General features: G+C 41.2%; 2 protein-coding genes across 2 annotated transcripts; one reads left to right on the plus strand and one right to left on the minus strand.

The window, feature by feature from the left end:
• Positions 1 to 4,949: 4,949 nt before the first annotated feature.
• Positions 4,950 to 5,842, plus strand: MELLADRAFT_112352 (uncharacterized protein; the record flags this gene model as incomplete). The annotated part of the gene is made up of 4 exons (XM_007416807.1): positions 4,950 to 5,270; positions 5,339 to 5,554; positions 5,647 to 5,701; positions 5,778 to 5,842. 4 exons carry the CDS (start codon positions 4,950 to 4,952, stop codon positions 5,840 to 5,842), a joined length of 657 nt encoding a protein of 218 aa, XP_007416869.1.
• A 1,289-nt stretch (positions 5,843 to 7,131) lies between these two features.
• Positions 7,132 to 12,049, minus strand: MELLADRAFT_68278 (uncharacterized protein; the record flags this gene model as incomplete). The annotated part of the gene is made up of 7 exons (XM_007416760.1): positions 7,132 to 9,349; positions 9,430 to 9,639; positions 9,718 to 10,277; positions 10,383 to 10,605; positions 10,640 to 11,133; positions 11,159 to 11,647; positions 11,723 to 12,049. The coding sequence occupies 7 exons, from the start codon at positions 12,047 to 12,049 to the stop codon at positions 7,132 to 7,134; spliced, it is 4,521 nt and encodes a 1,506-aa protein (XP_007416822.1).
• Between the last annotated feature and the right edge of the window lie 3,505 nt (positions 12,050 to 15,554).

The raw sequence follows: 15,554 nt of genomic DNA on the forward strand, positions 1-15,554 counted from the left end.
TTGTACACATTAGGGAGGCACAGTGTGCTGTCTACTAATGTTACTCAAAAATCAAAGAGGATTTGACTTGCATACCTGTTGTGTCCATGAATCAACTATTGGAATGTGTATAAATAAATCTTAGCCCTGTCGAATCCTCATACTACTCAGCAACCCCCGACCCGCTGCGCAGTTCACTGCGCTAAAATAGCGGCTGCGCTGAGGACCAGCGCACCTAAAATCCCCAAAATATCCACTGCGCCGGAGCGCACCACAGGGGCTAGCATGGTTTTCGGCCACTGCGCCTTTTTGCAGTGCAGCGCACCGCTATATGCGCAGTGTGCGCTCTACTGCGCACCCTATAGTAGCCCCGCGGCGGACATACTTTCCAATCCACTAATTTGTACACAAGGGGCCTATCTTCCCCTTGCGTACCACCAACAACCAATCCGAAGCGAAATGATCGCCTTGTATGACGCAAGAACAGTCATCTGGTGTCATTGTCTTTATCGAACGTCCATGGAATTCCGCATATCGATCGTCGATGATGGCCTTTGCCAACCATCCTCACCCCTGGATTCTTGTTTTTGCTTGATCGGATCACCCAAGACTTATAACTCAGATTCTGATCCGACCATCCTACATCAATTGAATCAATTACACCGTCTTCAAGTGTTGTTTACATCTATCCGATTCCCACTCAACATTCTAAAAAATCTTCACTTTCTAAACTGTCATTTTACTTCATACTTTGACTTCAAGTTCCGAGTCTATACAATTATTAAAAGTTTTCACTTTTTAAACGGTTATTTTACTTCATACTTCCACTTCAAGTTCCGAGTCTATACAATTATAAAAAATCTTCACTTTTTAAACGGTTATTTTACTTCATACTTTGACTTCAAGTTACGAGTCTATACATCGCTCAAGGAAACCATTATGGCTACATCCAATTCAAAGTCAACATCTTTGACTACTCGGAAACAATCCAAGTCTCAGCCTACTACCTCATCAACCAGGCCGGCTTCCTCTCGTCGACCTACTAGTACTACTCAGACAGTGACATTGGATTCAGATGACGAAGACGAAGAACCAACCGATGGTAACTTTGTCACTGAGAATGAAGGAAGCGGAGATGATCAAGAGAAGTCAAATGATGACTCATTTGATAGTAATGTCTCCCCATCTGATGGTAAGCGCAATCGAAAATCTGTCAAGAAATTGGGTAAGAAGAAGAAACCAGTAGTTTCGAAGCGCAAGAAGGTATGTTCCATTCCAATTACATACAACATCAATTTTGTTTGATTTCTAATTGACCTCTATTCTTTCTTTCAAGGCTAAGAACTTCAAGTTACCTCAAAACATCAACCCCGATCAAGACTCGGATGTTGAAATACCTCGTTCAACCGTTGATACCGAGGTAGACCAATTCGATGGAGTGAAAGAATACTTCTCTGATGTTTACACAAAAGAAGTGGTATGTCTCAATTTTTTCATTTTTCTCTTATATCCTTTTCGTTTTAGTTCTCATTTCTTTTTTCAATTATCATCAAGCTGAAATTTTTTAACCACCATCAGAAACCCGGCGAAATGGCCTCGTATCGCGACTGCTTATGGTGTAAAAAACCGTACAAGATTGGTAAGAAGAGCCAGTGGAATCTAAAAGGCCACCGTGATGGTGATGTTGGTCGCCAAGAATGCGAAAGTCGGCACAAGGCAATCGCTGCAGGTGCAAATCTCCCTCCTACCTGGAAGACGAAGCAAGCTGCGAAAGTTGCCGCTGAAGAAGCCGAGAAGTATCAACACGAGAAAGCTGGAATCGAAACATTCTTGAACTTACCGAAATTTACAGTTGGTCTATTCAACATGATCCTCGTCCTATGGCTTCTTCGAAATTCGATCCCGTGGCTACGAATGGAAGACCCTTATCTACAGGCCGCTTTTTCTCTATGTAATCCAAATGCAACACTTTGGTCGGCATCGTGGTCGGCTCGGAGGGCAATGCAGTACTTTGAAGAGTTTCGTACCAAGTTGGTTCACACACTTCAGGTAATTATTTGTTATCTCTTTCATATCAATAGAGATTGTAGTTGCAGTATACTAATCATCATATTTTCTCAACAGGCTCTCAACTCAAAGATTTGTGTCATACACGACGTATGGACCACCAAAGGAGGGAAACGAGCTTTTATTGGAGTTGCGGTATCTTACATAGACGAAGACTGGCAGTTTCATGTCACTCACCTGACATTGAAGCTAATCGCATGGAATCATTACGGTGCTTTGCTAGCTCGGCCTGTAGGAAAGTTTCTGATTCGACACGGTCTTCATAAAAAGATAGGTCCTTCCTTAACTATTTCGTTTATCTTTTCCCAACTCCAAATTAAAAAGAATTGTACTAATTTCATCTTTTTATCTTTTTCCTAATTATACATGATAGCACAGACAACGGACTCAGGATCAAGCAACCCAATTTTAGCAAAAGAACTTCAAAAGATGTTCTTGGAATGCAATGACCCAATCTTCTGGGACTCTAATCGTAATCAAATACGATGCTACTGCCACAAGCTGGCTTTGACAGTCAAAGCCGGACTGGAAGTGATTGGATTAGGGGATCATGGCAGAACGAAACCAACAATTCCTTGTGGAAAAAGACTTTGTCTACTCCTTCCTGACGATCACCTCCCTGCACCAAAGATCGTGATGGAAGATGGCACCGTCGTTGATGAAGATGGTGAGCTATTAGAAAATTGTGATAGTGATAATGAGGATTGTGTGCAACAGGAAGTAGGTAAAGATATTGAAGCCAGCGATGATTCCGACGATGATCAGACAGCACCCGACTACAAGGTACAGAAGCCTGATGCCGCTCTCTTACCTCGGGCAGTAACCAAAGTAAGTCACTTGATCTTCTCACCTCAAACAAAAATTAATTCACTAACTGATTCCTTGATTGCTGAAGGTACGAAGAATCAACAAATTGATCACTTCCAGTGCACCACGACTTAATCATTTCAAGACTTGTGCAACTCAGCTGGGATATGTAGGTGCTGGTCTGATTGCTGCTCATGGACAGCGGTGGAACATATGGTTAGACGCCCAAACACGCTTGTGCAAAGCGAAATCAGTAAGTGTTTTTGTGTTTTTGTTCTTTGGCTATATATTTATAAATTGTTTGGTATGTAGGTGATTAATTTCATGATTAATGAAGATCAAGAGGGCTTCTATGAAGGTATTACTATTAGTCCTGAGGAATGGAAGGCTATCGAGGCATTGAATGAAGTTTTAGGGGTGAGTATTTTTGTTTTCATCAAACTTTTCCAAAGTTATCTTTTTCTGATTTCCCCTTTCACTCTCTCTCTTTCCATTTCTTCAAATTTTCAGTGCTTTCTACGATCAACGAAGAAAATGGAAGGCGACGGGCCAACCGGTGCATCTGTTTTGTTTCAATACTCTGGATTGATCTCGGTTCTTGTAAACATCAAACAAACGACCCCACATCAAGGATTATCTGACATGATCGGTGGGATGATCAAGCAGCTACGTGAATATCAAACCGAGTCACTTCACTGTGACCCAATTGTGATGGCCACAATTCTTAATCCGAGACTTCGACTTGAATACTTCAAAAATAAGTATTCCGATTACGCGGCTTGCGCTGAGGAATTATTCCGCCAGACTTTTTCTCAGTACGAGGAAAATAATCCAAACTCTGCATCGAAGACTACCTCTCAAGCCGACCATGAAACTGATCAGCCCGTCGATCCACTGGACGAAACCAATGTTTTTGGCACTTCTGCTACGGTAGTTTTATCAAGTGACGAAGAACTTACTCAGTACTTCTTGGGCATGCATCCATGTGAGAGCGACATGGATATACTGGATTGGTGGCGAGTAAGTACTCTTTTCTCTATATAAGTGACAAGGCTGACTTCATCATCTACCGCAGCGCAATCAAACACGATTTCCAAAAATTGCCAAGTTGGCTCGTGATTTTTTGGCATGTGTAGGATCTTCTTGTGCAGTTGAAAGGACCTTTTCAACGGCAGAAATTGTGTGTTCCAATCGACGAGGTGGGTTAACTTCAAGATCAATCGAGCGAGCTGTTGGGGTCTGTCAATGGCTCAAACAGAAGTTTGTCCCAGATGGTGAGATTGGAAAGGCGGTTGCAGCTGTGGAACAGCTGGTTGCGGGTCTGAAGAAGAAGAAAAAGGTAGCAAATGTGTAGATTACTTACTCTGCTTCATGATTTCAATTTTTATTATCATTTTCTCTCAAATATTTGTTTTTTATATTTCTCTCTGATTATGTCCTACAACAACTTTTGTGTGTGATTTCTCGTGGGTCTTAGCCCTTAACCTTGTTTTTTTTTTGCCCTGGTAAAAAAAATTGAGCGCACTTTTCCCTCCCCTGCGCTGCGCTGCACTGCGCTATCGACAGCGCTAGTAAGCTCCTGCTTTGCAACCACTGCGCGGTTTGCGCCGCGCTGCGCAGTGTTCAGTGCGCGCTCTGCAAGCTCAGCGCAATTTTCGCGTAAAGTGCGCTGCACTGCGCTGGGGTCAGGGGTTGTACTCAGGGTGATCAATGTGCTACATTGATCTCTATCAAGGTGCCCCATGAATCTCAGAATTGGGTCAGCTCTTATGTGGCAGATAGATACCACTTGTAAAGAAGTATCGGGAATGCTATATCTGTAGATACTTAGAACAAGAACACTTTGGCAATTACCAGTAAAATGCATGAATGATTATGCAGGATGAAGTTGAGTTTCAGGTGTCTGCTTGTGACCATGTCAGTCTGAGTGTCGTACCACTCTTGTTGATGAAGAGGGGGTTTCTTTGATGTTGAGGAGAGGATGAAACTTTTGAGTGAAGATCACGTGTTCGGCAAAGAGATGTACGATTTCAAGTCTGAAAATGTTGAGAGACCCGGACAGCTTAACTTCAACTCGAACCACTCACAAACACGAGATGCCACCATCCTCACCTCAAATCATAGCATTCACTTCTCAGCTCACCAGGGCATGTCGATCCCTGGTCAAAATTCAACCAACCGTCATTGTTCGGAAAGCCTCATGGCTACCTAGTCAGCTTTCGGAGAGACAAAGTCATCTCAAACCCTTTCATCGATCGACCTCCACATCTTCAACAGCTTACCCTTCTGGCTCAGTCAAAAACCCGACTAAAGTGATTCCTTCAACTTCTATCTCACTCTCAAAGTTTCAACGAAAAGATAACCTATCCGGTTCGAATTCGATTCCTTTCGCTCACCGAACGCTGCCCGCATTACCAGTCAGTTTTCTCATTTTAAGGATATACAGAATGGATCACATGTTAACATCACATACTCGTTCCTATAGGATCGAAGACCACTGTATATTTTAACATTTTTGGCTATCTCTGGAGTTTGGGTAACATTTGTTTACTTTTCAACAAATGCTGAAAAAGCCAATTCGTCAGTAGTCAAAGCTGTTTTGTTCGAATTACGTACAAATCCTATGAGTAAAGAAGCACTTGGTACATCAATTCGACCTGAGAAAGATGATTTATTTGGTCAACTATGGGTAGATGGACAGGTGCGTTAACATTATGTTGTATTTAGATGTGAGCCGAGGAAGAGGTGTTCAGGAGTCAATGTAGTTTACTGAAGAGTATTGGTTTTTGAAAGATTAATTTGATGCAAGGTGCAGTAGATGTCGCTTTTAGAGTGACTGGCTCATCAGGTTAGATCCTCACTACATTTAGTCAGCTATGCTAGACTTGAAAGTTTCTGATTATCTTTCGGATCGTTTTATTCAGACTCGGGGAAAGTGTACTTTACCTCAGTCAGACGTGAGCGAGATTCGGAGTTTGAAATCAGTTGAGTGATTTCTTTATCATATTCAAAACATCTTTGAACCAATGCCTGCATCAGAACTTACCGCCACACGATTTTATTTTAGTCCGGTGGAAACTTATCCGAGATGATGGTACGGTCTTCGATCTTAGTAAAGAGCCCACCCCCACCTTTTTCACCGGTAACGGGACATCTACCCTCATCAAACCACCAAAAGGATCTTGATCAACTCGTGATACCCTCATTGTCTAAATGGAATTTGGCGTGGATTCACACAAAACCGCTTTGGCGAGGTTGATATGATTTAGACTACACGCTGCTGCCAATCACTGATAATTCGTACTAGCACGCGTCACTTGGGTCCAAATCAAGAGGGACTATACTGTCATCTTATTGTATTGTCCCCACATGGGTTGAAGGTCTGCCTGGTACCAGCCAGATAGCACCTTGAATTTCCTACCAAATTGATCTCTGAAGCCTTTTGCAGCAGTGTCTTGTGGCCTTGTATTGTATGTAAGGGTATGTAGGGTGAAGGAATTATATACACTAAGCGTATATAAAAGTTCAGTGTGACTTGTGGCTGATCTCAGAATAATTCTGATCTGCCTGAGGTTTTTCAAATGGTTGCCTGTTGAAACAACCGCACATCATATGATCATTCAGCATTGAGTTCAGAGCTCAATGGATTTATAAGCTAAAAACAAATGCCACAAACTTAGCAAAGCTCTTTGAGATGTTGCTCTGAGAGTGCCTTACAGGATAATCATTCTGGGAAAACTCAGCTGAATGTTCACATGTATTTTGCTCATTCAGATTCACCAGGATTCACTTGTTGTCACTCTGAGCTCTAGCAAAGGACCACAGACTGTCAAAGACTTTATCTGATACTATAGAGATACCTCTCAGTATGCTCAGTTTCAAGGAAGGCTACAACCTGGCCTCAGGAGACATTATTTGAGTGAATTCATAAATTTTGGGGAGCCCTCTTGGATAGGAAAAATACCTCCTAAAAGAAGAGCTCACAGCTATATGGAGTGGACTCATTGTAACCCTCACAATAAATACTTGGGGCAACCTCTATTAAAGAATTTTATTCATGTGGGAATTTGGAAAAGGAAATCAACTTTTAATTTTTGGAGCTCATCCCTGGGCCCCATGTCACATGTTTAATGTGCCCCACATGAACAAACTGAATATACATAGTACCTATTTGGTTAGAAAAAGCCTGAACAAATAAAAGCTATAAAAACAGTCATAAAAATTCCTCAATTCCATCATCCAATTGAAACTGTCTGTCTCATAACCAATTGGCTACCATCAACTCCATGAAATTGAAGACCGAAATATATTACCAATTTTTTCAAGAGTAGATACAGGTGTTTCAATTTTGAACTTGGAAGTATTCAATACCCTTCTCTTCTCAAAGTAAGATTCAATCTTCTTTCTTGTTACTGGATCATGAGTTTGTAGTTTTGTTTTCCAATCTACCCTTTTAAGTATCTTAGCATTCTTGGCCCTATCTTTTCCAAGATTTAATGAATCACCTATAGCTGGCATTGGTAGCTTATTGATACCTTCATCAATCCACATCAAATAATCCCCAAACTGCCACCAGGAATCCTCATTAGTTTCACCATCATCTGCAGTCAATATAAAGTGATAGTTGTCTTGTAGAGTTTCACAGGCCAATATGACAAGTCTTAATCTGTCTTGGTATAATTTCCAAAGCTCAGGTTGACTTTGCAGCCAAGCCCTTTCAGGTGAATCATGCCAAGGGAAAGGACTCTTGTCCAGTATAAAACTCTTGTGTAAGGCTTCCATTTTTTCTGTAACTTTCTTTTTGTTTTGTAGTGAGGTCTTAGTGATATCCATGTTTCCAAACTCTAAGACATCTCCAATGGTTAAAACTTTGACCAAGTCTACACCTTGTTTTCTCCCCTCTACAAGCTTCTCTTCATCCCACCACTTAGGTAAACCTTTGCGCTTCAACATGTATGATATGATAGCCCTTCGTATTCTGAATTCTGGCCCCAAAACCTTTTTGAGAACCTCTAAATCACTTGGCTCTCCAGATAGGTATTCTATCAGATTATTCATGTACTTCAATTCATCAATAGTCAGATTTGTGAATGTTTCCCAAGGTATATCAATTCTAAATGCAATTAATAAGAGGTCCTTGGCTCTATTGTTAATCAAATCTCCCCTTTCATTTAGAATCTTTGAAATTTCAAATTGATTCATCTGAGCTTCCAAAGCAACTGATCTCCTTGTGAATTCAACAAGACTCAATGGTGATTTATCTCTGATGAGAGCAAACATCCTCTTGTCCAACAACAAAGATTTTCTCTTAGCCAGTTCAAAATCTTCTTGAGTTACCTTGATTGGTAGGAATTTCTTTTTGTTCTTCACTTTGAGAAGACTACAAATAAATTGGACAGTCTCTTCATCACTCATATCCACTTGCTTGTTTGTTATTTCTTTTGAAATATGATCTGAATGTGATGGATCTTTCTTCTGGACCAGAATTGACTGAACTGTTTCTTTACCATTGTTGGTTTTTACATTGGAAGATTCTTTTTGGCCCTGATCCCAGACAATATCTTTTGTGTCTATATTTCCAGAGCTTTCAGAGAGATCCTTTGGATGTTTGATTTCTACTACATCAACTTCCTTTTCATGGCCCTGATCCCGGACAATATCATCCGTATCTATAATTCCAGAGCTTTCAGAGGGATCTTTTTGATGTTCGATCTTTACTCCATCAACTTCATTGACATTTGCTTCTTGCTTATCAGTCTTTAAAAGTTCACCATCTAATTTTTCCTGATGATGAAATTCCTCAGAATGTGCTTGAACCCCTGTCTCAGACCAAAAGTCACTTGCTCTTCTCTGTATGGGGTATGGGGTCTGTGTGGCCCAACACCAAAATGAAATGAACTCATGTTTATAAGGTACCATGTGTCCCAGATAATCTGATAGTTTTCGGTCTGGAATCTTGGTGGTGAACTTTGCTAGCAGCCCAGGATTTGACTGAAGACCCACTGTTGAACTTGTTTTTTGTGGATTGCCATGTGGTAAATTGATATTTGTGGACTCTGAACTCAATCTATCTGTCAGACCCCACTTTGAAAACTTGATCTCCTTCATTCTTTGCATGAATATCTCTGGAGTGGTTTTTATCTGACTCCAAAGTGCAGGCACTCCTTTTTGGATTGGTGAAATGACTCCAAGATAATTTGATGATTTTAGGTCTTGAAATCTGGGAGTTAACCTTTCCAATAGCCCATAACTTGACTTTGCAAGACTTTCAGAAGGTTTGGTTTCTGTATCTTCATCTTTTGTGTTTCTACTTGTAGGTTTTGAAGCTAATTTATTTTTTGTGTTCCGCTTGCACCCACCAGAATTTTCTTGCTTGATTTTGACTGATTTGATACTACTAGGAACTATAAATTTCTCCTTGATACCATTGATATCATCACTTTCAAGTATCTCAGGTGTCTTCTTGTCAGGTACTGGTATCTCTGATAACAAATTCCTAAAAACAGTGCAATGGAATTTGTTCAGCATAAATGGTAGCTCTAAACCAAGAATTGTCTCAAAGCTTGATAGGCTCACATTTTTTCATTCTCTGCTTGGATATATTTTGATTTTGTGTTTGAATTAGTTTTCTTTGGTTCTTCCTTGGTACTTTCCTTCTGGCTGTGATCAAGTAAATCGTTTGGCCTGTTGTCAGTTTTTTTGAAACCACTATGCTTTTCAACACCCCTATTTTTGGTTGCATCTAGTGAGACCTTCTGGAGTAGGGGCCTTTTTTGGAATGCATCTCTACAAATAAAAACAGATTAGTTGGACTCTTTATTCTGCCAAGAGAAGATTGTCCCATGAATCAAGTTTATGACTTACTTTTGCACAATTGTCTGTGGAGGAGCTGCCACATGAGGGAGCTTGCGAGTCTTAGTGTCTATGATCTTTTGAAATCTTTTACTTTGGACCTCATAGTTTTCTTTTAAGCTTTGCTTAGGCTCCTTCAATGTGGAAGAAGTAACCGTATTCTTTGTCACATCTGTTATTGGAGGTTTCAGAATCTCATTATTGACACATTGGTCTTTCATCTCAGATCCTTGAGGGATGTTGAAATTAGTGCGTGTTTTCTTTTCATCTACTTTTTGAGAAATTATTGGGGGAAACACAGGGGAGTTTGTTGCAGCTTTTGTAGAACTTTCTGGAGGCTGTTGTTCAGTTTTCTCAAGATCGACATTATTTGACACCGAGTATTTTCCGGGGCTTTCCAGGTCATATAAGTCCTTTCTGGTATGGAAGGTCAAGAATCCTTTTGCATATTTAAGTCTACGGATCCACAGATCCATGTCAAAACTTTCCTGACTGCTTTGCAGCTCATTGTTGTCCCCAGAATCTGAATCTTTGCCACTTGGATTTGACATAATCGTTTCGCCAGTGTGGCCCTGTGGCCAGGGTATCAAGATATTGCGAGTCGAAGAGATTGCGTGCTCTTTGTTTGAATGAAACATGGAAGTGGAAAGTAGATCTGCATGAGGCTGTAGGCTTACCCAATTGTCACCGATCAACACTTTTTCAATTTGACCAAAACCTGTGTTCTTTGCATATTCCTGACTATCATCGAGACGATTTGGGATGTCACCAAAATCTTTGGAAGAGGCTATCAATTTATTTACATGCTGGTGTGATTTTACACTTCCAGGATACGTAGGTCTTCTGAAGCTTCTATATTCAGATCGAGAGCTGAACACATCAAGCACTTCGTTCAGATTTCTGATGTATGGATCGTAGACGTAGAGATACTTACAATTCACGCTTCCCATCGTTGTTTCGAGTCCCACCAGAAAGATCTTTTGAACCAGATACGGAGGTCTTGTCGATGTCAGGACTTGATTTGTCCGCCACAGTAGGAGAAGACCCTTTGTCCCTCGCTGCTTCCTGTTTGAGCTGAGGTTTTCTGACAGGAGGTTGGTCTGCGATCGACTTTCCAAGCAGCGGGGGAAACTCAATCTCACTGTCTACAATCGTGTGCTTCAATTTTTCATCCAATGGTATTCTCTGAGACCGCTGTTCTCTGGCTGAGTCAGGTGGGCGAGAGTAGCTGGGATGGGCCTGCGCGCGCGATGATCTACTTGGCTTTCTAGTATCCATAGCAGACACCTTATTGCCACTATTGAGAGGGAGTTCCAAGGTGTCTACCGGATGAGGGTTCCCTAGGTCTGCCTGCCAATTTGTGGACGGATTTCTGATGCCGTGAGGCTTCAAGTTTCGAAAAGTGGGTTTTAATGAGCAGAAGTGCATCTGTAGCAGTGGAAAATCCACCTACCAAATTGACGTAGTTCGGAGAAAAGAAAGGTGCGGGCGTATGGTATGTTGGAATGGCAGGATAAACTATCGAAGGTTGAACATGGGACGGAGGATGCACGTAGAACGGTGATGCCATTGGCACGGCGGGATAGTAAGGGACATATGTGATACCGGAGAGTGGGTCCACCAAGCGAGGTGGTACGTGAGATCCATATTGCATTTGGTGATACGGATATTGCTGTATTGGAAAGCCAGAATACGAATATGGCTCGGCGTACCAATGACCCATACCATCAAATCCCCCGTACGCGCTGAAGTGGTGATGTGGTGAGGGAGCTGAATAGATGGGTACAGGAGGACTCTCATGATAATCTCTATCAAGATTGAAGATCGGGCGAGAGTCTTGTTGTCCATTCAATTTCAAGTGCTCTGCACTTTGTACTTTGCTTCTTCGACTCGCTCCAGAGCGGATTTCACGTCCTGGGTTATCCTTCGAAGGATCAGCAGTCTATTGGAGCAAAGAAAAGACATTATGAGTTCGAAAGCCAGCATCAGAAGTAAGATGAGAATCGAGGTTACTAACGGTACGCGCCATTTTAGACTCGTGTGCGTGCTGGCTCACATTCGGTGGATGTGCTGGAGTATTGTCTGCTTCAACAGGACCTGAATATCGGGTGTGAGCTATCTCGTCTTTCTCTTCAGCTTGAGGTGAGCTATTGACGGAGTTGCTTCCCCGAGCCGAACGAAATGACGACGACACCTCTTCTTCTGTTCGAATCGAGTCTGGAGAAGTCTCAGAGACAAAATGTGCGGATGTAGGCGCCAGTTCAGGCTTAAACAATTGTACCGAACCACATCTGCGCTGATTCAATGTCACAATGACTATAGCCCAATACATCAAGAACATCATCTTGGTAAAATTTTGTTGTTCGTATTGGAGGAAGAGCCGATGTTGGGCATATGATAGTAGAAGGCTCTTTGAGCGCTTTCGGTCGGATGAAAAGCTAACCACAGCTGTGCTGTTCGGATGTCTGCCCGTACTCCTGACTTGAGTATCTACGGGTGGAGATCATCGCGCGCAGAGTGGTCAGGAGGGTATATGAAGCTTGTTTCTGAAGCGTTCGGGATGCGAAGTAGTCTTGTAGACAGCCTTGAAGAAAATACGTCACTGGATGCCCTTGGCGGACAACGCAGTGGTTCAATCAAATTTGACGTTGAACCATACCGTATTTGTAGGTGAACTAGAATTGCGTTGCGCAAGTGAGCTTACGTAAGTAAGCCCCTCTTCCAATGCGGCCACCTCCGCTCTCGAAGAGGGGCTTAGGGTATACCCCGACTTTGGCCTGAGACCAGCAAGTGAGCATGCACAAGGCTCATTATAAGAAGCTCTGGCAATTTTTTGTGAGGTTGCACAACGTTAAGAGCCCTCAAAAAAGGATTTTGAGCAAAATTGCTTGAAAGTCCTGCTGGTCTCAGGCCAAAGTCAAGGCACTAGCCCTAAGCCCCTCTTCAAGAGCGGACATGGCCACATTGGAAGAGGTGCTTAGTTACAGCACATTAGTACTTGTACATTTTCTTATGATATTCTTGCTACAAATTTTGAACCCCCCAATCAAAAAACCAGTAACTCAGGTGAGGAAGCATATGCAAAGATATGAAGCACTTGAACAATGTACTTGATGATAGCCCTTGCTCAAGTGAGTCTGACCAGAGCACAAGCGGTGTAAAAGACTAGCTAGAGTGCATCTCTCCAAACTCACATTTTCTGGTGGAGTTCCAAGAATCAAGTACATAAGGGTACTTTTTTCAACTAACCTTCTACAAATTTCTACAAAAAGCTCCCAAAGTTCAGTGTGTAGTTCTCTGAAGCTTTCTACATAGGTTGGGACCCTATCTGCTGGTTTAACTTGAAAGGAAGTGCTCTGGTGTCAAAATGTAACATCAAGGGTATCCAAACCTTGTGTTTTGTGCCCCAGAAGTTTCAGAAGTGATATCCAGAAACTGTTGGGACAGCTCCAAATGTTGCTGGATCTCAACATGACTTTGCAAACTTCAGGCACACCTGATGTATCTGCACAACAGAGCCTTCTAAATAGAGTCTTTGAATTCCAGAGGCTTAGAGGTGCTCTCAAATATTCTCAGAAGTGTCAACACAACTTTTGAATACCCCTATTGTTATTTCTATGCTTCCAGATTTCATTGGAGGCATATACAGAAGGCTTGGGCTGGCTTAGGTCATTACAACAGGACATGAGGCCTGTTCTCAAGACAGCTCTCAAGCTGTGCAGAATGTTCATTTTGCATCAAAAGTGGTACCCAAATATGTTGAAAAGTATACAGAACAAAAGAAGAACATTCTGAGGGTTTTTGTGATGAGGTGTAGGGGGAAGTTGAAAAAAGTACATAATGTGACTTACTGCTTGCCCAAAAATGCAAGTCTGTTGTAAGCCCCTCTTTGTGGGTGCAGCAAATGTGCTTGTGAATGGCTTAGTTAAGCTTGAAAGATACCACACATCTGAACCAGGATATGATGGATCTTCCTCCCTTTGTACATAAGAATTCTCCTGGACATAGACATCAGATTTTACCCTGGTAATGGCATCTGGGTCTTGCGCATGAGGCCCAAAAGCCCACGTGATTGACAGTCACATAACCCTGGACTCTTCTGAGGGACTTCTATATGGTCTGCTCAGCTCTAGATTATAGTCATGTGATGGTACAGGTAGCAGGCTCATCCAATACTCCTTATATGGGCCCATAAACCCACTTAAGATTTTATCTTCTTGAAGTTATACCACATGTATAAAAAATGACAGAGAGAAAAGCACACATGCACACTATCAAGTTATCTGATCACACACAGAGAAAGCCAAGATACATGCGCCCAAGATATTTCTACCCATCATACTGTGACTGTACCAGGAGGCTTAAAGCCTCACAAGTACTGAAAAAAATTGCCAACAAGTCAGCTCCTGAGCTGCCATATGAATTATAAAATAATCAACAAAAGTTTTCCATTTTCAAGGCAATCAAAAAAATAAACATATAGGTCACAAAAATTTGTTTTCAGAAATCTCATCAATTATTCTCAAAGCAAAATTATTCCCCTAGGAAAAATGGAAAATCTTTGTAGATCACTACCCAATCTTCCAGCAGGCAAATGTTTCATTAATATCTGAAAAGGCACCACCAATGTGATAAATCCAAACAGGTTGATGCTCAAAATGTCAGGTTTTGTGATTACTATGATAAAGCTGTCATCAAATAAAGATATTGTCATCATCTAAGTGATACCATATGAGAATCAAATGGTATACTCCAACTCTAAGGAATTGAGGATCCAAATAGACTCTTGATTTTTGCAGTAATAGATACAGGTGTTTCAAGCTTTATTTCTGAAGAATTCAAAGATTTTCTCTTTTCAAAGTACACTTGAATTTTCCTTCTGGTTTCCATATCATAATTTTGTAGTTTTCCTTTCCATTTTACACCTTCAAGTATCTTTGCATTCTTGGTCCTATCCTTTCCAAGTTTCAACAAGTCACCTATAGTAGGTATAGGGTGCTTGTTAATGCCTTCATCAATCCACATCAAATAATCTCCAAACTGCCACCATGAATCCTCATTGCTTACTCCATTATCTGCAACCACTATAAAATTCTGGCTTGAGGTCAAGGTTTCAAAGGCCAGGATGACAAGTCTTAGCCTCTCTTGATATAATTTCCACAGCTCAGGTTGGCTTTCTAACCAAGCTCTTTCAGGTGACTCATTCCATGGGAAGGCTTTTTCTTCTGGGGATATAAATGTTTTATACAGACTTTCCATTTTATCTGAAACTTTATTCTTCTTTGTCAGTGAGGTCTTACTGATATCCAATTCTCCAAACTCTAGAATATCTCCAATGGAAATCACCCTAACTATGTTTAGAGCTTGTCTCCTGCCTTCCTGTAACCTTTCTTCATCCCACCACTTATGTGAAGATTTACGCTTCAACATGTATGATATAATTTCTTTTCTTAATTTGAATTCTGACCCCATAAGGGCTTGGTAACCCTTCAAAGTACTTGGATCTTGACATATATATTCTATCTCATCATTCATTGACTTTAATTCTTTCTTGTTACAATTCGTGAATGTTGGCCATGGTTCATTACCTTTGAATATGCTTGATAAATGGTCCTTTTCTGTTTTTGAAAGTGCATTGTGCTCTTCACTACAGACAATCAATAATCCATGTTGCTTGATTTGGCGGTGGAAAACTATAGTTCTCCTTGAAAACTCAGCAATAGGCAATTGTGATTTCTTTTTGACAAGCTGGTATAGTTCTACAACTGCATTCCCAATATGATTCTTGATCTGCATATAATCTTCTCGAGTTATCTCAAGTGGTAGAAATTTCTTTTTGTTTTTTAATT

This window comes from Melampsora larici-populina (genome assembly GCF_000204055.1).
Source record: "Melampsora larici-populina 98AG31 unplaced genomic scaffold MELLAscaffold_64, whole genome shotgun sequence".
Taxonomy (NCBI): domain Eukaryota; kingdom Fungi; phylum Basidiomycota; class Pucciniomycetes; order Pucciniales; family Melampsoraceae; genus Melampsora; species Melampsora laricis-populina.